General features: G+C 34.9%; 4 protein-coding genes across 4 annotated transcripts; 2 read left to right on the top strand and 2 right to left on the bottom strand.

The window, feature by feature from the left end:
- Positions 1 to 77: 77 nt before the first annotated feature.
- On the bottom strand, positions 78 to 6,143 carry LOC121786466 (peroxisome biogenesis protein 22-like). The gene is made up of 9 exons (XM_042185110.1): positions 5,912 to 6,143; positions 5,355 to 5,591; positions 5,230 to 5,277; positions 3,405 to 3,461; positions 3,215 to 3,316; positions 2,267 to 2,332; positions 1,721 to 1,822; positions 729 to 845; positions 78 to 644 (listed from the first exon to the last, which is right to left on the bottom strand). Exons 1-8 carry the CDS (start codon positions 5,993 to 5,995, stop codon positions 741 to 743), a joined length of 801 nt encoding a protein of 266 aa, XP_042041044.1. The 5' UTR covers positions 5,996 to 6,143; the 3' UTR covers positions 78 to 644; positions 729 to 740.
- Positions 6,144 to 9,136: 2,993 nt separating this feature from the next.
- LOC121786614 (vegetative cell wall protein gp1-like) lies at positions 9,137 to 9,583 on the bottom strand. The gene has a single exon (XM_042185252.1). The coding sequence runs from the start codon at positions 9,581 to 9,583 to the stop codon at positions 9,137 to 9,139; it is 447 nt and encodes a 148-aa protein (XP_042041186.1).
- A 4,879-nt stretch (positions 9,584 to 14,462) lies between these two features.
- LOC121786613 (agamous-like MADS-box protein AGL104) lies at positions 14,463 to 17,800 on the top strand. Its single transcript, XM_042185251.1, has 10 exons — positions 14,463 to 14,647; positions 14,961 to 15,014; positions 15,123 to 15,141; positions 15,242 to 15,303; positions 15,444 to 15,450; positions 15,711 to 15,772; positions 15,868 to 15,967; positions 16,572 to 16,622; positions 17,520 to 17,593; positions 17,686 to 17,800. Exons 1-10 carry the CDS (start codon positions 14,463 to 14,465, stop codon positions 17,798 to 17,800), a joined length of 729 nt encoding a protein of 242 aa, XP_042041185.1.
- Positions 17,801 to 19,296: 1,496 nt separating this feature from the next.
- LOC121786191 (formin-like protein 3) lies at positions 19,297 to 24,185 on the top strand. The gene is made up of 7 exons (XM_042184769.1): positions 19,297 to 19,849; positions 20,467 to 21,151; positions 21,230 to 21,836; positions 21,914 to 22,113; positions 22,209 to 22,444; positions 22,743 to 23,628; positions 23,895 to 24,185. The coding sequence occupies exons 1-6, from the start codon at positions 19,691 to 19,693 to the stop codon at positions 23,613 to 23,615; spliced, it is 2,760 nt and encodes a 919-aa protein (XP_042040703.1). The 5' UTR covers positions 19,297 to 19,690; the 3' UTR covers positions 23,616 to 23,628; positions 23,895 to 24,185.
- Positions 24,186 to 24,570: the final 385 nt, after the last annotated feature.

Here is a 24,570-nt window from a genome sequence, read left to right as displayed (position 1 = left end):
ACCAAGATACAAATAGTGTCACGGGCCAAACTTTTGATAAAAATGCAACCGAACAACTAAAAATGCAGGCCGAGTTATAATTGAACCCTCATTTTAACATTCAAATTCAAACAAAGTTTACCTCCCAATTTGATCCTACAAGGACTTTCAAAGACCAGCAACAAAAGAGTAGATACGGAGCTTAATCAACGAGCAATCTCGGTCAAACTAATGGAAACGGGATCGATAGCATGAGGCGTACACACTTTAACAAAAACATGACCTGGGAACACGTTTTTGTTTTAATCAATAACAGCTTGTGCTGATCTTTCTCATGGCACAGAGCAAATTTCGATCATTCCTGCTGCATCAGACGAGAGCATTGGGTTTCACCTCTCGATGAAACAGGGCCAATCAGAATGGCATAAACAATGGTCACACGAAATACAACAGGGGTTAAATCCTAACACTGTTATAAGGTTGGAATTTCCACGGAACGAAGTTATTTCTAAATAATGCTACACAATATAAAAGTACACTGAAGAAATTTTCTGAAGGTTTCGAGGAAGAAAAGAATCAGTTTTGGGTGAAGTTCTGTACTTGTTTGTATCACGGGGTTTGTTGCTTTTATGACAATAAAATGCTGCCCTTCTGAATATCAGCAACTGCAGGTGATCAACGAACAATGTATATAACATAGAATCCGTAGAGAGGATAAAAAAAGCAAATAAATAAATAACAATGAATACCTATTTTGCACATTAGACACATCCAAAGAATTGTTCCAAGGATGGCGCTGTAAAGACATTAGAGGCAGGTCGTTTGAGCTTGACAGATGAGACGTGAAGCTGATATTTTATGAATCTCTGAAAAACGATAGAAGATGATGAATTTCAAGCTATGATATGAAACGATACTCCACAGAAACAAGTGTAAGCATGATGTATGCAGCCTAGAAGAAACAGAAGACAATAGATGCCAAGCTATTATGTGAAACGATATTTTCATGAAAAGAAGTGGAGGAATGATGAAGCATAAAAGCCATCCTACAAAGTTCTATGTATCCATTTCTTCCAATAGAAACATAGCAAATGTGTATTTTGTTGAATTCAGGGCGGGTATTTCCAGAAAGGATGCGATTCTTTTATTATCAGTGGTGATAATACGACGCAAATAATATTTACTCAGAAAAACAGAACTTAGTTTAAGCAATAACAAATACAATTGACAGTATAACAGAGGAACTGCAGTGTCTCAGAAAAATCACAAATAATGTTGAACTCACAATATCTCAGAAAAATGCAACTAAACATTTAATTAGTCAAGATATGTCTTCCCTCTCTCCACAGTTCACATACTAAAAATAGAAACACAACATCCACAGATAGATAACAGAGATTCAACACTCCAACCTTTTGAAAAAAACTGTACAAGATATTGCCTTTCTCCATTTAACTTAGATGAAAAGTAAAAAATTGATTATTAAACTTATCGGAAGAATAAGAACTAGTTTATGGTGAAAATCAAGTAAAAAAATATAAAATGTAAATTCAGATTACTTTAGACCAAAAAAGGTGTTTCTACTTTGTAATGATAGGCTTTACCAAAAAGGAGTATTCTGATTAACGCAAATTTCATGGACTTCTTTCTTCAAGTTTTCATTAGTTTACTAGGATAAATGCTTAATCTTTTGTTGGATAGAACAGAAGGCAACAAAAGTTAAGGAAGAGTTAGAACATACAGCTAACTGGGTAGTAATTTCAGGATTCGAGTCTATGTGCCAATCTGGTTCCAACTGTCTGACAAAAGATGTCCGTCCATTCTCCGTGCCGCAGAAAAGAACCTGCAAGCTCAGTTCTGTAAGAGCTACGCACAAGCTTACAAACTTACCTTGTGGACAAGAATAAGAAAGTTTCTAAGAACAATGTAATGCCACATAAAATGCACATTAATTTTTCTTAACTACATAACCACACAACAAATTTTCAACTGACACCTTCCAATGGTTATTCTTCCAACAAACAATCACCTAAATCAAGTGGTACTCCAGATAATAGCCCAGATTATCAGATACTCCCTCCGTCCACGAAAAATAGTCTCATTTGTTGACGCCTTGACAGATGCACAATTGGTAAAGCAGGGGAGAGAGAGAGAGAAGTGGTGGAAAGTTCCCACAAAAAGAAATGAGACTGATTTTGGTGTACGAACCAAAATGGAAAAAATGAGACTATTTTTCATGGACGGAGGGTGTATATAAGAAGAAAAATAATTGAAGGCCCACAAGTACCTTATCTTTGACTAAACCACCTGATGTAAAAACGCCAGCATCTTTCAGGGCCTCAAGGACTTTCTTCTGCAATCACAAAAAACTAACTGTTGATCTTGGAGTAAATTGCACTATATAGCAAACATAAAACAAAAAATATGCCACATAATGAGAAATGAACAACACACACCAAACTTTTTAAGTCATGATGATTTGTTCCCCATTTATATGGGATTCAAGAGATACTATTCTTGTAATTAAGATGGTTGACTGCACCAAGAAAAGCACCTAACATATCTCAATAAAAGATTGTTGAAAAAGAAAAGTACGGAGTTCTGTTTTGTTGTTATTTTTCTTTTTTTGAAAGTTGGAATAAATAAAAATTATTGAAAGACCTAGAACAAGAAGTATAATTACTTGTTCATGTCATCGGCATTTTGAAGCCATAATAAGTAAACCAAATAAATAAGCAATTTGAGGACAAGATTATAGATGAAAGATAATTTCAAGATCCGAACAGATAGGCAACAATATATAATCTAGCAAGTAGAGGCATAACATCACACAACGTAAATACAGATCATTCATACAAAAAATTTGTGAAACTAGTCCAAATAACAAAGCTACTATACAATCTATAAGGCATAAATGTGGTTAAACCAAATCCAAGTGATCAATAAGAGAAACAAGATAATATTTCTTAATAAGTAAACCCCAGAAATAAATGTTTCTGTAAGAGTACATCCTAATGCCTTGTAAGACCAAAAAGCATAAGCTGGGGACTAAAAAGTACTAGGATTTGTGTAACACCATAATACACAGGAAGAGAGAGATGTATTGACATGATTCTTGCAAGATGTTGAAGTTCTTCAGTTATCACAGATAATAAAATCAACATTCAACTGGAAAAAAGGACTTCCACCATATGAAAATAAATGAATGGTAAACAATAAGAAGAGGATGTTTTACTTCACTCTCATCATCAAGCACCCTTTCCATCAGATAAAGGTCACAAAATTTTGTGATCTCAAGCAGCACCTCCAGCACAGATGATCTTACAGTTGCTTGCTTCTGGGAAAGAAATTCATTAACCACACGAATCAGTAATTTTGCAATGATAATTTTGATATGCTATACAGTTGAAGATGAATGTAACAACCTGTAGTTCCTCGGGAGTGTTCTCCTCGAGAATAACTCCAAGCAACCTACATGTTACCTGCACAATTTAAGTAATAGAAAAAAAAAGGTGAATTTAATTTACATGGAGGTAAGTATTTCACAAATCCCAAACCACAATATTGCTGTCACTGACATGAATCACCCATTTAACACATTTTTTTCCATTGCCCCAAACATTGTTCAATTCAGACTCTCAGACGAACACAAACATAGAGACAATCAAACTTGATTGATAATTGATAGAATGCCTGTCCTGAGCATACCAAAAATGTACCAGTGTTGTTAGGAGTGTGGGGCACACCGGGGTTAGGTAACATCCGGGGCGTGGGGCAATGGGGCACATGTCCCATGAATAAGGGAGCACTAATGCAATTCATAGAAGAAAGAGAAGTTTGCGTTAGTGGTTCGAAATCGTATGTATGTACGGTGTAGAGGTACAAATGAGTATAGCAAATATTAGTGAGGGTGTAGAGTATGAATGAATACGATGATCTGACACATTAATAGCGAAATGTGAAAATGGAGTAAAGCACACATTAATAACGCCGATGTTTTCAACCAGTTAGAGACTGAACGAGAGACATTCTGAGGATCAACTATAAAGGAGGGTGAAGAGATATAAATGAGTATAGGTCCCCATGGTTTGGTACATTAAACACGGGGAGAGAGAGAGAGAGAGATTGGGAGGATCAAATACAAAGGAGGGGTAGAGGTATAAATGTGTGCACTTTGATCTGTCACAACGCCGTAGCCTTACCCCAGCCCTGTCCCCTGCATCTCGCTCGCCCCAGCCACCATAGGGCGATTCCAACCTCACCTCGTGAGCCATGAATGTAACACATTTTACAGCAATGAATGTAACAACAGTTCAGCCATGAAGCATGAGTCACAAACACCACAGTTCAGTTAACTCTATTGTAAAGTATCATCTGATTAGGGATGATAACGAAATCTTAGGCAGCATTTCTTTGGCTGCACGGTCATCTCAAAGTTTTCTGATAAAATTCTCCAAGTAACTTAACTTAATTCATCCAGTCAGTCTAGAAAAGTCTCTTGATGGCTCAGAGTTATCAAATTGATCATGTGTGGCCCAAAATCAAATATTTTGAACTTTTACAATAGCAGCACGCTAGTAGATATCATCTGATACGCATCACTCATGAAGAAGCCATGAAGGAAAAGACAAAGATTGAATAAAAAGATTGAAGATCGGGCAGGAAAAGGGTGTTGACAGATGTTATTGATGTTGGATTAGTGGGACAGTGAGTGGGCGGTGGTTACCAGAAGATGGGAGGAGTGGAGCTGTTGGTGCAAGTTATTGCCATTATGTTTATGTTACTTCTTTTCTAGTAGGATGGTAAATAGTTGTCCTAAAGGTTTGAAGGGACTATGCTTTGGATTATTGTGTTTGTTAGTAGCTTGTAGGCCTGCAAGTGTAGCTGAGGCTTTCTGTGAAGGAAAAGAGGGCCTTCATTTGAAGGAGAATCTATCAACATTTCTATTACTTTTTCTTAGCAACACTGTGTCGTCAACAACTTCATCTCCATTGCTTCATTCTTTAACATCATCCCAAATTAATGGCTCATAACATGGGAACAAGACACCATATCAAAGTACTCCGATTACATTTTAAGGAAGCATAAATATACTATTAGGCAAAGAAAATGCTCAAACAAAAGAATAAAGAGACTCCAATGTCTGAAAGCTGAGTAATCACACAACATAACAAGCGCACAGAATAGAAAACGGACATTTAAGTATAGATTGGATCCACTACCAATGAAAAGTATTGTTCGAAACATTACCTTCCTTCCTTCACTCAATCTTTGCCTAACAATTTGTCCAAGGGTTGGCTGCAGTAGGATGAAAAATGTCACTTTTTTTCTTTACCAAGTTACCAACAACTGAAAAGGGCGAAGAAAAAACCTACTTTAACAGGCTGAAAGAACTCATCGATAGCATTCTGAGTTCTCGAATCCTCTGCAGGATTGATAACCCCCGCAGACGAAACATTTACTGTCTCGGCACTACGAACACCAGAACTACTCGCTGACGGAGCTTGCCGTTTTGATTGCCTTCTTTGAGGTTCACTAGGTGCTCTCAATAATCTCCAAGTGAACACTAGAGCAAACGCTAGCCCTGCTATGGCCCCAACTGATCTAGAATCCTGCAACGTAACATTCTCATCTTTTGTCAGCCAAAACGATTCCAAATCAACAACTCAGCTCGCAGTTTTTGACATAATCAATAAAAACACTCTTCCAGCTATCAAATTTAGTCCTTTTTATACGTTTAACAACAATTAACTAATCCCCACTTCAAAGTTTACACCAGCATCCAATATTGGAAATTAGCCCCCAAAAATAGATGGCTAGAATCAAAATTATAACACATGAAAATTCGATTGATGCTCGATAATTCGCAAAAAGGTAAGGGAATAAAAGCAAAAATTAGACGAAAATTGGATGAGAGAGAATCGAAACGAACCAGGTTGCGGGGAAACTTGAGAGAGAGGAAAGCTCCAACACGTTTGATCAACTGCAGAAGATCGTCCTGGGCATTATCAGCCATTGCGATTTGAGAGAGATTTGTGTTGTGCCTATACCAATTGATCAGAAACCGATTGAGTCGCGCTAAAATTGAAGTTGCATTTGAAGCTCAAGGATTTATTGCACAGTGACGAAAGTTAGCTAGCAGATCGAGGGAGATACACTGAGGATTTTTTTTATGAGAAAAAACAAATATATGGATATGCAATAGGATTTTAATGTAATATACTTTTTACAATTTAGTTATGTATTTTAGGATTTTTTATTATATAATTTGTAAAATTAAATAATGTAAATGATTTTAAATGGAGTATGTAATTATTTAAATAAATTTTGTATTTTTAGTTAAACTATATACTAGTATTCAATTTTATTAGAATATTTAATAAATGCTAAAATTTGGAAATGAATAAAAAATAAGAGATGAGATCTATCTCATTTAAAGTTACATGTTTTTTTGGCGTCTCACTTAAAGTAATATATTTTTTAAACGAAAACTCCAATCTCTGATTTATTTTTATTTAATTTTATTTTTAGTCCAATTAACACACAAAATAACATTATATAAAATTTTCTGGCAAAAAAAAATACTCTACTTTGAATGAGTTGGAGGAATTAGTTTATTAAGAAATTGATTAGGATATGGAGTAAAAAATTTAAAAAACAATTGATTTAATTATTGCGAAGATTAGTACGTTGGTTGAGAATTTTCATTACTTTTGGTCAAGATTTCAAATTCTAGAGTGATTTTTGGACATTGTTGTAAAAAAAATTCTTGAGCTTGTTAATTCGTTTCCGAACTTTAAAATAATTGTCTAGAATCAAAAGGCTTTTCTTTGGTAGAATTTGATAATATTTTGCGTAACATATTAAAATTATACTAAAGGTCAAAAGTAGTCATAAACATATGACAATTTTTTTAAACGACACTGTCATTCGCGCCCATGCCGGCTTTTTGCCAACAAATGGGCCACCATCGCCCGCCTCCTCTCCGGCCGCACCGACAACGCCATAAAAAACCACTAGAATTCCACCCTCAAGCGCAAGTGCTCCTCTTTCACCGAAGACGATGACTCCTCCCTTAAAGAGACCCATCAGTGTCGGCTCCGCCTCTGCCACCTATTTGCCATGCCCAGTCCCTCCGCCTCTGATTCTACCCACATTAGCTCTCTGCCCACCAATTTTAGCCTTTCGGTCCTCGGATTCGATTCCGTTAATCACAACACTAACTCACCAACTCATTCTCTCAAATTCAACCTAATTCTGTACAATTTCCGCTGCCGCCTATTACACTAATGCAACGGAAAGCAAGCAGGAGTCAATTCTATGCCCTTCAGCAGGGAATCGATGGGAATGATGCAGGAGATGATTCGGGCGGAGGTGAGCAATTACATGGTTGGATTGGAGGAGCAGTTGCGGCGAATTGAACACCATGAGAAGAGAAATAACATAAATTGATACTAACTTGTGAGCAGCGGCGGCGGAGGAGGGTGGTGGAGTGGAAGGGGAAGAAGACGGTGTTGGCTGTTGAGAGTATGAGAGGAGAGACGAGACGGTTGAGAGAGAGAGTGTGTGTGTGTGTGAATTTGTCTTTAAGAAAAATATTAAATATTTTAATTAAACCTCTAATTTAGTCAAAATAGTTTAAAAAATAGTTGACCGTTAATTTTAAACGGTGCCGTCCAAAAAGGACTAAATCCGGCCAATTTTCAAATGTGAGGAACGAAATAATTCAAAAGATAATGTTATGAACCAAAATCATAAAATTGTCATATGTTTAGAACCACTTTTGGCCTTTAGTCTTAAAATTATAGAAATGTCAAACAAATCGACTTTGTTGTCAAAATTGGCATTTAACTTTTACACTCATTTGATTTTATTCTATACTGGTTTATGAATACGAGTAATATGACCACTTTAGCCAACTCTATCTCAAGACCCATCCAACGGGCTTTAGGTTAGTCTTCTCGAATTTTCCCGAACCCGAAGCTTGGGCCCATGCCATCGCCCTCTATTGTGGCGACGTCTCTATCAAAGACTGTGTCACATACATGAACGAGGTCGGGGCATCAATAACAACTAGGTAGTTGTCATCTGGTAATACAAGTGCTACCTTAAATAAGTACTCATACATCTATTTCTTCGTTAAAATCGATGAGCAGAACAAATTTTACATTAGGAAATTGGAATTTGAGTTTTCTCAGCCAGTTAGCCAAAGAGGCTTTGGATTCGAAGAAGATGTTTGCTAGTGAGGAAGTAGAGTTTGATGAAGGGAAGAGAATCACCCAAAAATTGTATAGTTCATATTGCGGGTATAAACTAGATAAGACCTTCATCATATTATTTATGCAATAATAGCAAAAGCACAATTATTTACAAGCGAGAATATTGATAAAACGAAGCGACCAACTAATCGAAATGATGTCTACTTATTGTCAAAAAGTAGAATGAATAGGTGCTTCATGCTTAATAATTTTGAAACATTGAAATACTTTATTAAAATAGTTTGGCTATAACCTACACCCCAAGATATAGAAAATGGGACCTCATCCTCATTTGATATTTTAGTAATGAAGCAATCAAAATACAATTTATAAATGAATCAACAATTTTGCATATGTCGTTAGTTTAGATGCAACTGATTATTATTCATCCTCTAAGAAATTGACTGTTTTACCATTTCTTTCCTTAATTTACAAATGTCGCAAAAATCTAACACTTGCATATCACAAAATTGTTTACTAATAAATTTTAAAATTTATTTCTAAAACAACTAACTTTTCGGTTATATTAAAGCATCAAACTACCAAAGTTGGACAGTGATGGTGAAAAATAAATTATCAAGGCTTATTTTGGTAGTAAAATATATTGAGATATCTAAATATACATGAACACAAATATCCATCAGAAAATAATACTAATACTAGTATTCAAATTCAATAATAAGAAATAGCTGCATAAACAAAATTTATTTGTGGTTTAGTCTTTTAGTAGAAAAAAAAAATCATCAATCCTATCAAAATTCTGGAAAAAAATGAGAAAAATCCCAATTCTACTGTACAATATCAATTCATCGAAGATCTACGGGAGAACAAACAAAATTCTCAAAAAAAATAAGCAGATGTCGAATTAATAAGCAATAAACGAATCAAAAAGAGCAGAATTATGAATTATTCACTGGACCTGGCGCCGCCGGTACAGGATTAGGCGGAGTAAATGTCGGCGGCGGAGCCACCGAGACGACTGCTGGAGGCGGCGGGTAAGCCGTCGGAGAAGGCGGAGACAAATCTGGAATACTAGGAGTTGAATTATCACTCGGCGGCGGCGGCGGCGAATCCGGAACACTCGAGCCTGAGCTCTCACTCGGCGGCGGCGGCGGATTGAAGCTGCCGGGAGGATTAGGAGTAGCAGGCGGATTTAGGCTTGGATTGGAATCGGGAGAGGGGATGACGATCGGAGCGGTCTCCGTGCACGAATCTGAGCTGCAATCGCTCGATTTTTTGCGAATTCCGTGATGCCGAAGCAGCGTGAACCCTAGGACGATGCCGGTGACGACGAGAATCGCGACGATGAAGACGAAGATCTTCGTGGCTTTGCCGACGAAGCACATTTTAATCGAATTTTTGGTTGGAGTTTGGATTGGTGAATTGAATTTTTGCTGAAATTATGCAGGAAAGGCAATTGAGGATTTGTGGGGGCAATGATGAGTTGGTGTGCGAGTGTCCTTTTTGTATTTATGTGTAGAGGAAAGAAATGGTGGTTTTGCAATTGTATGTATGTATATTTTTCTTTTCTTCCTGGGTTTGGGCATTGGTGGAGTGAAGGAGACGATTGGGGAAGCTATCACGTGAAGGCCATTGAAGGAGAATACATTGTGATTTTTGGATATTTCTACATTTATTAATAATTCCTGTTTGAGGTAATGCTGAAACGTTTCATTTAAATTAGTGAGAGGATATAATTATAAATTGAATCCTATGTTTTGTGGGATGGGCATTTTCAATAGATTATAGAGTATGGTTTCTTGTCTTTTTTAATTGAACTGAGAAAATACTTATAATTTAGCTGGCATGAATACATGTGAAAATAATGAGGTTGATTTGTTAGGAAGGTCAGTTTTATTTGAGATAGGAATATACTAGTATGATGTTATGTGATGTGCACTGAGAGCGTGAAAATGCAGCACTTTATTGAGGATTATTTCCCCGATGAGGCACAACGAGTGTAAATGTATTTAAATGACGGTTTCATGTGAGCATCAATAGTCTTGGATACGGGGACATTTGATGTCGTAGGAATGCACGACAGTGGTACGTCAGCTAATGTACAATGACACTCTAGATCAATTCGACAGTTGCTACACATCGCTGACACAACGGACCAATAACGTATCCAGGATTAGATCATGGCGCGGTAAAAAAATAATAAAATATATTTAAATAATTATTCTTAACAAAAATAAATTATGGTGTAGGGAAAATTGCCACAAAAATATAAGTGTTGATCAAATATTGACCAATCTTGTAATTTTAAATAATAATCATATCATAATTTTTATTAACTTGTACTAGTAGTTAATAGAACAATGGATGGAAAGGGGACTTTTAAATTTTAAGTACAAAAATAAGATGCTCAAATGGGCCAACATAGGCCCAATTTCAGAAAATTAACATAAGAATAGTAGTTTTTCTGGAAGAAAAAAAAAATGACGTCGCCGCTGAAGTTGGATTGAAAATGGGCCACGAGTGCGAACGGTGTGGGGTCAGCGGCCCAGTGACTTGGCCCTTAGTGGTTTCGTCGGTATTTGGCGATGTACATTAGTTTAGAAATAATAATTTTACATTAGTTTAGAAATAATAATTTCTTATACCTCGTCTTTCAGTAACCAACAACAAAGATTTATTTCACTAGGTTCCTTTTAATGTTATACCACATTGGAGTTATTCGTCATCCTAAGGTTAGGAGATTTTTTTTTTAGGAGATTTTAAGTTTGACACTACAACCTTTAATGATAGGTACCCATTTCCGATTATGGTTGTGAATATTGATTTATTTATACAAGAACCAGATAAGAGAGACCTTTAGTGATGATGTAATCACCATTTATTCTACAATGCATAATATATGAACTCTTTTGTGCAATTAAAATATAATAATAAATTTAATGTGATAAAAATAATTCTTCTCAGTATGTAAGGGGCTCTGGTTTCGGATTAAAGCGGGTTTGCGTTCTTTGGATGGAGATGAGAAGGAAAAGCATGGTGACGGCATTAATGGAAGCGATGGAGATTCGACTGAACGTGTTTCTCCGTTATGGATTAACTAAAATTGGAGGTCAATATACATCGTCATTTTACATAGACTTTATGTCATTGTTCTGGAAAATTTTATTAACTTATCTTTTCCCAATTGAAAAAAAAACTAATTTTATCTTTACTTTTTAGCAAGTCAAAAGTAAATCTATAAGATAATAAGATAACAAGATTAGTTTAAGGCAAAAAGAGGGTATCTATTAAGTTTTTTCATATTTCAGTCAGTTATGCTATATTGTTATTTTATTATTTACTCCATCCGTCCCTCAAATATTGTCACAGTTTGACCGAGCATGAGCTTTAAGAAATATAATGGAAAGTGGGTTGAAAAAGTTGGTAGGATGTGGGTCATACTTTTAAAGTATTAGTTTTATAATAAAATATGAGTGAGAATAAGTTAGTGGATTGTGTGGTCAATTACCAAAAATGGTATAAAGTGAAATGTGACAAATTTTGTGGGACGGACGGAAATGGAAAAATGTGACAAAATTTTATGGACGGATGGGGTAATATTTTGATGTTGTATGTTCTATTATTCTTATATGTCCACATTTGATCTTAGATGGATATATGTTTATGTCACATTTCAAACTCTTATGACGTATTGCGTCTCGTTTTGTCGTATTTGCGTACGGATAAAGTAAAATACAAAGTCCATATTTTGACGCCGATACTTTTGACTCATTTTAAATTTTCTTTATCATAATATTATTTTATTGTATCTTTCTTATATCATCTGTTGTATTGTTAAGTGCACGTGAGATTGCGACATCACATTAGATCTTATATATTAATGATATGTTTTGTCGTATTGTTATATTTTTGCATGTTTCTAATATCTTCTGTTATATTAAATACACGCGAGATTGTGTCATCACATTAGATCTAACGTATAAGTGATATGTTTTTGTCGCATTTTGCACTTTATGTCGCATTGTCATGATTTAGATTACCACATTGCATTAGATTTTAAAAGTAGTATAATAATCTTGATAATGTAAAATACAAAAGCCATAATTTCACACCGATACTTTCGATTTATTTAAATTTTCTTTGTCGTATTGTTATACTAATGTGTCTTTCTGATATCTTTTGTTGTATTGTTAAGTGCACTTAAGAGTGCGACATCGCATTAGATCTTACATATAAATGATATGTTTTGTCATTATTATATTTTTGTATATTTCTAATATCTTATGTTATATTGTTAAGTACATGTGAGATTATGTCATCACATTAGATGTTACATATAAATGTAATGTTTTTGTCGCATTTTGCATGCTTTATGTCACTTTGTCACGCTTTAGATTACCATATTGCATTAGATCTTAAATGTAATATAACAATCTTCTGATAAAGTAAAATACAAGAATCATTCGTAGAAGCTAATACTTTGTCGCATTGTTATGATTTGTACATATATGATCTCTCTTGTGTAGTATTGTTAAATACACGTGAGATTACCACATCACATTAGATCTTGCATATAATTGCTATGTTTTTGTCGCATTTCAATGTCGTATGTAGTACTATTGTGTTTTTATTCGGATTTCGTCCTATTGTCAGACACGTGCGTGTGAGATTTACCATATCGCATTAAATTTTATACTCATGCGTCTAATCTAAATACAAAGGTTGTATTATTCAAATGCTTATTTATTAATAATGTTTTTGTACGCTTGAATAATGCTTTTACTAGTAATGCACAAATATACCTTAATTATTAAAATTCAATAATTACAAAATAACATATTTATATCCCTTGAAAGATCGAAAACAATATTTACGAAATTCACATGAAATAAAGCCGTTGGAGCATTCACCCCTCTCACATTTAGATTTTATGTTTAAAACCAACTGCTATTCAAATCTAGTTTTGGTTTTTCAATATTGTATATTTAATTACAATCAATTAGAAATTATATTTTTCCTCAAAAAGGATTATTGAAAAACTAGTTAAGCAACCAAATCTCAAATACACAACCAAAGCAGATTCCCTCAAATACACCTGTAGAGCGCATTTATGCTATGGCTTAGCTCAACATTTATTTCATTTAATTTGGTCATACATACTTTATAGGCTAATTTCGTTGAGTGATGCTAAATGGCCATGCCCATATTATAGCTGGCAATATTTAGCTTTTTAATAGAAAACTGGATCATACTAATGAAATTTAATGCACCGATTTAGGACTATTCTATCCTTTACTTATACCCAAGAATGTTTTTTTAGCTAAGTAGAAGATATTTACGTTGTTATATTTGCTCATTTTTTTCTTTTCAGAATTTTTTAACAACATTAAGTAAATATACTATAATATGATTCACTATAAATAAAGAGGTGGACAGCGAATAATTAAATGGTAATGTATATCCAACTAAAAATAAAATCACAACTTTTGATTAAATGTAAATATTTTACTCACTTTTTATTAACTTTTTAATGCAGCTAGCCATAAATTTTTTAAAAATTATAAACAACGGTATCTTAGAATGTGATATTGTATGATAATTTAAAAATGAACAATCTTTGTTAATAGTGAGGTGTGAAATAATATGGTACTATAGAAATCAATGTTTAAGAAATACTAGTAAGTCAATAATATGATTAGTACAGTGCAAATTTACAATTCATCGTCAGTTAAAGACACCTTAGATTCAATTGAATTTACATTTCCTTATTGAGCCCTATTTAAATAAATTTGAACTTTGATTAACTGAATCAAGTCCCCAATGGATAATGTGAAAAATAATTGTACTACGTTAATAATACGAACTACTGTAAAAATTATATAAAATAATATAAATTAAACTAAATAAAAAAAAGATTGCGTATAATATAATAAAATAAATTAGTAACTGAATACCAAATGATACAAAAAGAAACATAAAAATCAAATACTATAAGAATTGAAAAGGGAACTATAATTAAGTAGAAAGGGTAACAATGTCAATTTATTTGAGCATTAATAAGACAATTAAATTATTATTCATAACTTCAATACTTACTAAAATACCATTTCTGGCCCTCCATAATGTGGCTGCATAGATTTACCCTTTTATTTGCATAAAATGCTACGAAAATCACATTGTTCTTCACATTTCGTTCTCTTCCTCATCCTCCTTTTCTAGGTCTTCCCCATCTCCTTCTCCTTTTTCCTCAGCGACTCTCCTACCATGGGACGAAAGAAGCTCACCATGAGGCGGATCGAAAACCCCACCTCCCGACAACTCACTTACACAAAGCGCAAGGAGGGCATCATCAAGAAGGCCGGCGAGCTTGCAGTGCTGTGTGACACTGATGTCGCCCTCATCATGTTTGCACCCTCCGGCCGCCTTGCTAGCTTTGCTAGCAACGGAAGGTTTTCATCTTTATTTATATATTTTTTATTTAATTATTTTTTATGTTAATTGCAAGAAAAAAAATGCTAAAAATGGAGGTTAGGTTGATGGTATTAGTAGGATCACGTATCTAGCCAACGAGGTAAAATTAATGCTATTTGAAACAAAATTTAGTAAGAAGATTTAGGGTAACGAGAATAACTTTCAAATCTGAATAGTTTTAAAAGTGAGAAAAGATTTACAATTTTAATAGATCTATGTATAATTTGTACATGGTGTTACAATAGAACTATTTTTTTTTTATTTTATTTTTTGAATTTTTTTTCCTTGCAGAATTGAGGATATACTACTTCGATTTGTTGACAGGCCAGATGAGCTTAGAGGAGGGTAAGTTGTTGTTAGGTTTTCCATTTATTAAATTTTTTTTTCATAAAATACATTTCATTTCTTTAATTTTTTTAAAAAGATTCCTTGCAATTTTTGTTTCCATTGCAGGCCTATCAATCATGAAGAGGTACATTCAGACTTCCCACGCTTTCAAAAATTGTAGTATTTCAATTGAAGAATTCATCTGTTTTTATTATTAGTATTGACAAATCAATTTTATTTTGTAGTTTTTGTCTCAAAAATTGAAACAATTGAAGTATGAAGGTGAAATGCTGGAGAAGATAGCAGTGTAAGGACTTTGCCTTCACTTTAATTCGTTTAAAAGTAAATATTATTCTTACAAAAATTATTGTTATTTTTAATGATATTCTTTCGTTTCTTGACATGGATCTTTATTCACCTGCTAATTTGCTGGTCAAACAAGTTCAGTATTGAGGTAATTAACACTAACTATTTGCATATACTTTAATTCAATTTAAATCGAAATTTAATTGTTTATTATTTTATGTGTGTCTGTGGTCTTCTTTTGAGTATTTAAACGAACTCTTCAATCTTCATGGAATATCTCAAAAATATTCAATCAGTAAATTTCATTTAATTATAAAATGTCCTACAATTCTTTTTTTAAATGTTATTGGTGATTGTACAAACATATTATTGATTTTAACTATATTAATTTGAATTGGCTAATTACAGGAACTTGAAGAGAAACTGGACAAACTCACCAGGAAACAACGTGAGTCTCAAGAAAAAATGAGGTAGAAAATTTTTATTTTACTAATATAGATATTCTCTTTACTTTTCTTCTTCTTCATAATTAATTAATTAATTTTAATTGTTTAATTATGTGCAGATATTACGAGCCTAACGTTGAAAAAATCAATTCAGCTCTTGAAGCAGGAGTTTACCAGCAGTTTCTTACAACTGCTATTCAGCGTATCCAGACATCCAAGGTAAGTTTTTTCAATTATAATATCGATTTATACCGATTTCTGAAATCAGCCAACAGAAATTTTCATTAAATTTTTCATTGATTACTAATTTCCAATGGAATGGATATGAATAACAGAATAAGGATAGGATCAATTTTAAGTAAGAGGAAAAGAGAAATAATTATCATATTTATTTTTTCTTTATAAAAACTCATTCTTGAACAAGAAAGAAATTTAAGACGGTATTATATCTTATTCATTTTAAAAAAAAAATATGGCAGTTATTTTACTTTACCTCTTTTTATTTACCTTATTTTCTTGAAATTCATTACTACATTTAAAAAAAATACACTTATTGTTATTAAAAAGATAAATAAGAAATAAGTCTTCTCAGTTTATATATTTTCCTTTTGCTCTAAGTGCTAAATAAACTTGAGTGAGCTAAGATAGGTTGTGTGTTGCTTTTGTATACATGGTGTTAATTGAACTGAATTGAAGGATGTTTTAGTAAAAATTTATAACAAACAATGTGATGTGATTTTAAAGCTACTTCATAATTGCATGTGCTATATTTTTTTCAAAATTTTAATTTCGATAATTTACTTTGCATTGATCTTGTTTGTAGGCCAAACTGCTAGGCAATCAACTTGGTCACGAAAGGACTGAAAATGTTGAGGTAACACAATATTTTATATACTCTTTTATTATAACATGTGTATGTTGCTTATTTATTAATACTACCTCGTATCAATTTTTTCGACTAATTGAGGCTGACAAGAATTAGGGTTTGTAACCAGATCTTTTAATCGAAAATTCTAATTTTCATGATTTTCGAATCAAATATCTGACAAAAAATTTAATTCGCATGTGCTTTATATATTAGCTTAGATATGTGCACGTTTGTAATTTTTGTATTGAAGATAACCTTGCTTTTTTTATGTACAGAAAGTGCAATAAACATGAGTATTTGTTGCAAATACACCTTAAATTTTCAATTTATCTATACATAGTTACCTAAGGTTCCAATTGGTACACGGAATAGAGGGTGTGGAATTAGAATTGGAGCCTTCAATTCCAAATTCAGTGTTTGGTATCATAAAAAATTCTTAGATATGGAATTGAATCACAATTCTAAATCCTCCAATTCCATAATTTGAATTTCATATCAAAAGTAGTGGAATTCCAAATATTTGTTAAATTACACACACACTGCACATATTCTTACACACACTGCACATATTCATACTCAATGCACACATTCTTACACACACGCACACACACTGCACACATTCACACACACACACACACTGCACACACACACACTGCACACACTCACACTCCTACACGCATTACATGTAGTATGTATATTGTGAGTGGTGTAGTTTGTGTATATAGTGCGTTATGTTTGTGTATGTGTACGTAGTATGTTTTTAGTGACTGTGTGTAGTGTGTATGTGCGCGGACGCACATAATGTGTTTTTAGAGAGTGTATATGTATTTAATGATTGTGCTCGCGCGCAAATTTTTCAAGTTCAGTTTCTATAGTATATGAACAAAATATATATTTTTTCAGGTGCAGGCAGCAACGATGCAAATGGATGATGCAGTTTCATTAACTGGCCACTCTGCTGAGGGAAACCATGCCCGGTAACTTTTATTTATTTTAAAATATAATCTATTTGAATAATACTTATTAAATTATCAAATTAAAATTGATTTTCTAAATATTTTTTTTTCAGGATGAGGTCAAATATGGATGAAAATCAGAGTGGATCAAGCTCAGCTGCAGGGCCTCATCTTAGCCTAGGCTTCATTGAATCACAGAAGATGTGGAATAAGACATGGAATATATGAAGCATTGAGGTTTGGATGCTGCTGATTTTAAATAAAAATTTAATAAAACATATACTGTGAAACAGTGATTTATTTTTGTTGAACTATGCCATTGCAAATACTATTAAAACTCAATAATTAATGTCGTGCATAAATACTCGTAAAGATGAATTTTTACTCATCAATTTTTATTATTCAGAATATTTCCCATAGTGAATTTGAGTTTTGAAATTAACTTATCCATTATTGTATTATTAATACAAATCTAGTATATACGCGTGTACATGTGTATTATAACTTTGTAGATTATATATATTTATTTATTTTATATGATTAATCTTTTTATTAGGAATGTTCATAATTAGTCTCTAAAAATGAGGTTGCACGTTCTAGGTATTTGAAATTGAAAAAATCACATTTCAAATATCTAAACAACAAAAAGTCATAGAAATACTCGAGCTACAATTTTGCTCATGAACTTATGAACTATAAAAGTCCAGATTTATCATTTTTATCAGTCCCCATTAAAAGTTATTTTCAATTTTTATCATAAGTAGTAAGATAATTAAGAGATTAATATGAAAGAAAGGAAAGTGTCGCACACGAGTAAAGCCTATAATACTCAACACTCAATACTCAAATGTATGCAATGAGTATAAAAAGTGAAGAATATTGATAGTATATAATGATTTTCATTTTTCAAGGATCCAACTCAATGATATTTGGGTAATTTATCTTTAGAAGTTTGAACTTTTGCTAAAAATTTTAGTTCCGCATATCAAATTCAACATCAATCTACAAATTACCAGGCTATTGACTAGTTCTAATTTTGCAACTAACTATTGATTTATTCTGATTTTGCGACCAATCAAGATTTCAGCGATAACATAGCTTGATAACTTACTCACTATATGACATTATCGAACGTCAACCAAAATAACTCACATTTTAAACACCGAAACAACATCATAATATATTAAATTAAACAATTTCATTTGTCACTCAAATAGTATCACAAAATGACTTTTATACTCTTAATGAGCTCATGCGCAAAAAATTGTTAATTCAGGCATCTTTAATGTGTTTTTTTTTTCAATTTAGATACCTAAAATGTAATTTTTCCTAATAAAGTGCACACTTTGATCATTATATCCAATCCATAGAGTAACCCATTCAGTTCTAGGATAAGTCCTATTCAAATTATGAAACTAATTAAATTTAAATTTTATGAATGTTACAAAATTTCCAGCCCAATTCTTCATTTTAATGAACTATTCGGCCCAAATCAACAAAATTAGTAAATTCTACCATCAAATAAGATTTGTGATTCAGATTATAATCCGACCAATTTTTGGTATACCACATTTGATTCAATTATTCCTATCTAATTATAATTATTCGAATAACGTTTAGATCTGAACATGAAAACAATATGGATCGTAAAAGATTTTTTTTATTTGAATAGTTTTATGGTAGTAAAGTTGGCAGGCTTGTTAGCTTGATCATAACTTGTTCATCTCACCTCCGAATTACATGCAGCATTTCAACGAACAAAACTCCCAACAGAAATTCGATTTCTAACCCAAATTGCTTCTTTTTCCACCAAAAATCCTCTTCCAAAATCGCCATCTAAGAATCCTACCCCTATCCTCCTCACACCTCCGCCTCCAATTTCTTCACTCCGGGGAAAAAATTGGACAATTTCTGGCGCCGTTACGAAGAGGTACGGCCACAGTTTGGGCGTTGGGAATTTTGTGCCGTTGAATTGAACGCCGCAATAAGCAAATCAAAGCATTGTTTATTTTTTTTATCAGAGATTTTTTTTTCCAGATGAATTAGCTCAGTGTTTTTGCGATTAAGGCTGAAAATTACGCATGCATAGCTGGGGCTATGCGTGTCGTCGTTGTTTGAATGAGGACGGCAGCTCTGAGGGAAATGGATTTTTGCTTGTTTGAGAAAGCGATGGGCGCCAGATTTGTGGCCATTTTTATTGTTTTTATCTGTGTTTTTGCAGCGATTGATTCGGATGGAAAGACGGAATTAGGGGGAAACTCTAGGGATCAACTTCAGGTTCAAAATCCATCCCAATTTAATTTAATTAAAAAAAAAATTTGGTGATTTTTCATGTTTGTTTGCTTCTGCATTTCTTCATTGTACATGTTATGTAATAATGATATTTGGGGAAAATGCTTCTATATATTGTGTGTGTATGCTTGTAATTTTCTAATTTTTTACTTACTTGAGTTGAGGGAATTTGATTTACAGAACATGAACTTGTATTTGGTGGATTTGCAGAACAGGTTATCTATGGACTATGCATATTTGGAGCAATTGTGTGTGCTTTGTTGGTTGAAAGACATGCTTTGATTGATAATCACGAAACACAAACTACAATGTGTCTCTTGTAGTTTATTTGTGTTCAAGTAGATGGAATTAACATGATATTATCTGTGATGGTTATCTCGAAATTCAAATGAGAAGTATAAACGAAACAGAAATTAGTAGTAGGGAGTAGTAATTTTTAAGGAAGGGGACTCGAGCTGTGAAATGTATCATTGTGAAATGTTATCTTAACAAGAGATACTTATTGAATATGAATATGGGCACTCCGTTTTTTTTCAACTTCGATGTAGATGAAAAGGTGTGGATAGTGCGTGACAGGGTGCTTTGCTGGTATTTTCTGACAGGCCGAGCAAGTTTGGGATTATTGTAGTAAAAAGTTGAGATATAGTACTGAAGCTGCTAAGAAGTTAGATTCGGATCTTTCTCATTCAGCTTCTACCGCTTATGGTGGTGTCAGATTTGGTTCGAGTTTGTCACAGAAAAGGAATATTCAGAAGGCTATAGCCGATCTGCCTCAAAAGGAGAAGATAGAAATTCTGAAATGCTTGCGAGATAGAAAGTTCCCGTTGCAAGTCTTGAATGACGAGCAAAGGATTTTACTTGATGAATGCCAAAATCTGTTTCCTGGTTGGGCTGGTATTCCAAGAAGGTACCTGAGACATAAAAGTGGCATACGCCAAGTTTTACAAACTTCTTCGGGTTCGGATCCTGCATCACCATCCTCACCTACTTCAGGAGAATCAGATCCCAACAATCCTTCACCATTTGATCTTGACTACCCTTCACCATCAGAGCTCGACTATCCTCCCGTGGCAATGAAAAAATATACACCTATGGTTTCACAAGACATTCCTAGTAACAACAGAATGTATCTTGTAAGTGGTGTGATTGCAAGTTCAATGGCAGGAATTGCTCTTGCAGCACTAGTTTTGTTTCTTTGCGTAAATAAAGATAGGAGTGATGATGAACCGAAAGATGTGCCCAGAGATGACAAGCCTCTTCTCAACTTCAACGGTACAGATTCTCCAGGTAATGACAGTGATGTGGTCATGGTTGTTTTTTATGGAAATGTGTTTCGTTGTTCATAGCTGTGGTGTAACTTTCCAGGTGTGACGGATAACAATAGCCCGATGGGTGCACCAAGTAGCTTCAATTTCAAGGCGACTTCGACTGTTGGAAGTTCAGTTGGCGCTTATACTGCTGCTTCTCAAACTTCCGAGATAGAAGAAAATGGGGAGGCGTACATGAAAATCCCATTACCACTTCCTCCGGGAAGAGCATCAACGTTTGCAGCTGGTGTTGGTGGTGGTTCCAGTGGGATAATGGGAGCACCCACAGCAGGAACAGCAGCTGCAGCGGGAGGCAAGGCAGAAGCAGCCATAGGGGCAGTGGGAGGAAAAGCACCAGAACCAGCACCAGCACCAGCACCACCACCTACACCGCCTCCCAAGGCAGTGGCACCCCCTCCTCCTCCACCGGTATTCGGAGCTCCGGCTCCTCCTCCACCGCCTAGAGGCAGCCGCCCACCGCCTAATGCACCAGGAAAACCTCCACCGATGCCCCCCCAACATGGACATAATTCATCAAGCGATTCCCTAACTTCAGACGACTCTGTAGCTCCCAAGGCCAAGTTAAAGCCATTCTTCTGGGACAAGGTTATGGCAAGCCCGGATCAATCAATGGTCTGGCATGAGATCAAAGCCGGCTCTTTTCAGTAAGTACTTGAATGGGATCACATCTCGACTTTGGTTTGTTCATGTGAATCGTTTAACTGTTTTCTGAAACTTGAAGGTTTGATGAGGAGATGATGGAATCTCTGTTTGGATATTCAGCTGACCAGAAGAAACATAGAAGAAAGGACTCAACTTCATCTGAATCTTCTACTCCACAGTTTATTCATATTATTGATCATAAAAAAGCACAGAACTTATCAATTCTTCTAAAAGCATTGAATGTGACATCAGAAGAAGTCTGTGATGCTATGAAAGAAGGTAGCTATTACTAGATTTGGTCATTATTTTACAAGAAACAAATTGATGAGTATATTACATTTAACACTACTAAATTTTGTGTGTTCGTAAATTAGGCAATGAGCTCCCACCAGAATTCATTCAAAATTTGTTGAAACTGGCACCAACAGCCGACGAAGAACTAAAGCTTAGGTTATATGATGGAGATCCTTTTCTAATTGGCCCGGCTGACCGGTTCCTCAAGGCCTTGATTGAAATCCCTTTCGCCTTTAAACGTTTGGAATCATTGTTGTATGTAAGCACGTTTCAGGAGGACTTCACTGCAGTCAAGCAATCTTTTTCAACTTTAGAGGTTTGACTTCTTACAAAAGTTTTCCCGTATATGAAATCACTCTTGAATTCTCTGGGGTGATTGAATACTTAGGCTTAGTTTAAAGCATGTTTCCCGGGACAATGAAGCGCAACGCAGTTGCTAAGCCACTTCCCCTCCAACCAACCAGTAGGTCGGGGGTTTAGTGGGAGCTGTAACTCAAAGGAACATGTTGCTCACCTCATGCTTTATTTTGCCTTTTTAATTTCGTGTATTTTTTGTTCTGTTAAGAGTAGGATTTGATGTCTTCTTGTGAATAAAGGTTAAGTTACTGTTTCAGGCAGCCTGTGATGAGCTCAAAAACAGCAGACTCTTCCTGAAACTACTGGAAGCTGTTCTCAAAACTGGTAACCGAATGAATGACGGTACCTACCGCGGTGGTGCTCAGGCATTCAAGCTCGACACGCTCTTGAAACTCTCTGATGTGAAAGGAACAGATGGGAAGACCACACTGCTGCATTTTGTTGTGCATGAAATAATCCGTGGAGAAGGAGTAAGAGCTGCTCGTGGAATGAGGGAGGGCAAGAGTTTGTCCAGTGTGAGGACAGATGATCTTAGTGACAATGCATCCTACGATATGGAAGAGTACTACCGTAACCTTGGTCTTCAAGAACTGTCCAGCCTCTCCGGCGGCCTCTTGAATGTGAAAAAGGCAGCGGCTATTGATCGTGATATCATAAGTGAGTACGTGATAAAACTTGGCCAGTCCCGTTTTAAGACTAAAGAATTTCTTGAGATCGAGATGAGTAGCTTGGATGAAGAAAGTAAGTTTCTTGAAACTCTCTCGAAATTCATAAACCAGTGTGAGGCCGACACTGCCTGGCTCATGGAGGAGGAAAAGAGAGTGATGGGCCTAGTGAGGAGCACCGGGGATTACTTCCATGGTTCGGCAGGCAAGGACGAGGGGGGGCATCTCTTTGGGATCGTCCGCGACTTTTTAGCGATGGTGGACAAGGCGTGCCTAGACGTGAAGAACTCCATAAAACTGCCGAAGACACAGAGAAAAGATGACTTCACGCCATCATTATCGCCTTCACCGTCTCAAGGGTCACCCACAGCCTCGGAGACCACCCATGAGATGCAGTCGCGACTGTTTCCGGCGATGAGGGAGCGCCAAATTGACGATGAATTCAGCTCCGACGATAATACCTAATCTTTTCCCTAAGGTATGCAAATTGGAGGGGGGAAATGTTGTCCTAAACACATGGGAAATTTTTGTGTACATACTAAACCAATCTAGTGGTTTTGTGACACGTGACAATTGGACCCTTCAACTGTCACGCATTGATTTTGCGACACATAAGAGTTGGACCCACCATTTCTAGGGAAACTCATAGAAGTTGGTGAGGTCCAATTGTCACATATTTCAATATTGATTTTGCAACACGTGACAATTAGATCTACCCTGTCTTACTATTCTCTTTTATTTTAGGGCTTACTGAAGATGTTAGACTTTCTAAACAAGATTGTCTTCGGACGGGCTCGCTAGATACACCAGAGGCCAAGGATGATGGGCAGCCACAATGAAAGAAGACATACCAATGTGAAGAGTTGTGTGAACAAGAAATGATCTACAGAGTTGCTAGATATAAAAACACATGCGTCTTCATCATGGTTGTGAAGGGTTGTGAAGAGGTTCAAAACTAAAAACTTTTCTCTGAAATCTGAATTTCTTGTTATAGATTGTATAGAAATGTCTCTATTTTATGATGATATTATCTATTGTCTATATTCAATCCCAATCAATATTGCTCCGTGAGTCTGTCCTCGGTTTCTTTGTGGAGGTGTTCATCTCATTTGGTTTCCAAGATTTAAAGATATTACTATATTAGATCATTTTCAAGACCTTACTAAATATTTTGTACAGTATATAAATTTATTTTGCTCGAGTTGGAGTGGTTTAAATTATGACCGAAAGAGAAAGGAAAATTTCAAATTATCGTATTTTGCTAGCGATATTACATCTAATATTTTTAAAGAAAATAATACTCCAAATTTTATCATTATTACAAAAATATTTCAAACCTGACTTGTAAGAGCATCCGCAATGGCGGACTTCCGCGCAGATGTCAGACCGGCGTGCGCGACGTCTGCCATTGTGCAATTGT

This window comes from Salvia splendens, chromosome 22, assembly GCF_004379255.2.
Source record: "Salvia splendens isolate huo1 chromosome 22, SspV2, whole genome shotgun sequence".
NCBI lineage: Eukaryota > Viridiplantae > Streptophyta > Magnoliopsida > Lamiales > Lamiaceae > Salvia > Salvia splendens.
The sequence above is the reverse complement of the archived record's forward strand: the minus strand, read 5'-3'. Positions and strand labels throughout refer to the sequence as shown.

Bases quoted from the DNA above. Each gene is read 5' to 3' on its own strand.
- LOC121786613 (XM_042185251.1), top strand. From the start codon at position 14,463: ATGGGACGAAAGAAGCTCACCATGAGGCGGATCGAAAACCCCACCTCC. The intron at 16,623-17,519 runs GTAACACAATAT...ATATTTTTTCAG, and splicing joins AAAGGACTGAAAATGTTGAG to GTGCAGGCAGCAACGATGCA. The intron at 17,594-17,685 runs GTAACTTTTATT...TTTTTTTTTCAG, and splicing joins GCTGAGGGAAACCATGCCCG to GATGAGGTCAAATATGGATG.
- LOC121786614 (XM_042185252.1), bottom strand. From the start codon at position 9,583: ATGTGCTTCGTCGGCAAAGCCACGAAGATCTTCGTCTTCATCGTCGCG.
- LOC121786191 (XM_042184769.1), top strand. From the start codon at position 19,691: ATGAGGACGGCAGCTCTGAGGGAAATGGATTTTTGCTTGTTTGAGAAA. The intron at 19,850-20,466 runs GTTCAAAATCCA...ATTTTCTGACAG, and splicing joins ACTCTAGGGATCAACTTCAG to GCCGAGCAAGTTTGGGATTA. The intron at 21,152-21,229 runs GTAATGACAGTG...GTAACTTTCCAG, and splicing joins CAACGGTACAGATTCTCCAG to GTGTGACGGATAACAATAGC.
- LOC121786466 (XM_042185110.1), bottom strand. From the start codon at position 5,995: ATGGCTGATAATGCCCAGGACGATCTTCTGCAGTTGATCAAACGTGTT. The intron at 5,592-5,911 runs GTTCGTTTCGAT...GTTACGTTGCAG, and splicing joins TCAAGTTTCCCCGCAACCTG to GATTCTAGATCAGTTGGGGC. The intron at 846-1,720 runs GTATGTTCTAAC...ATCGTTTTTCAG, and splicing joins AAATTACTACCCAGTTAGCT to AGATTCATAAAATATCAGCT.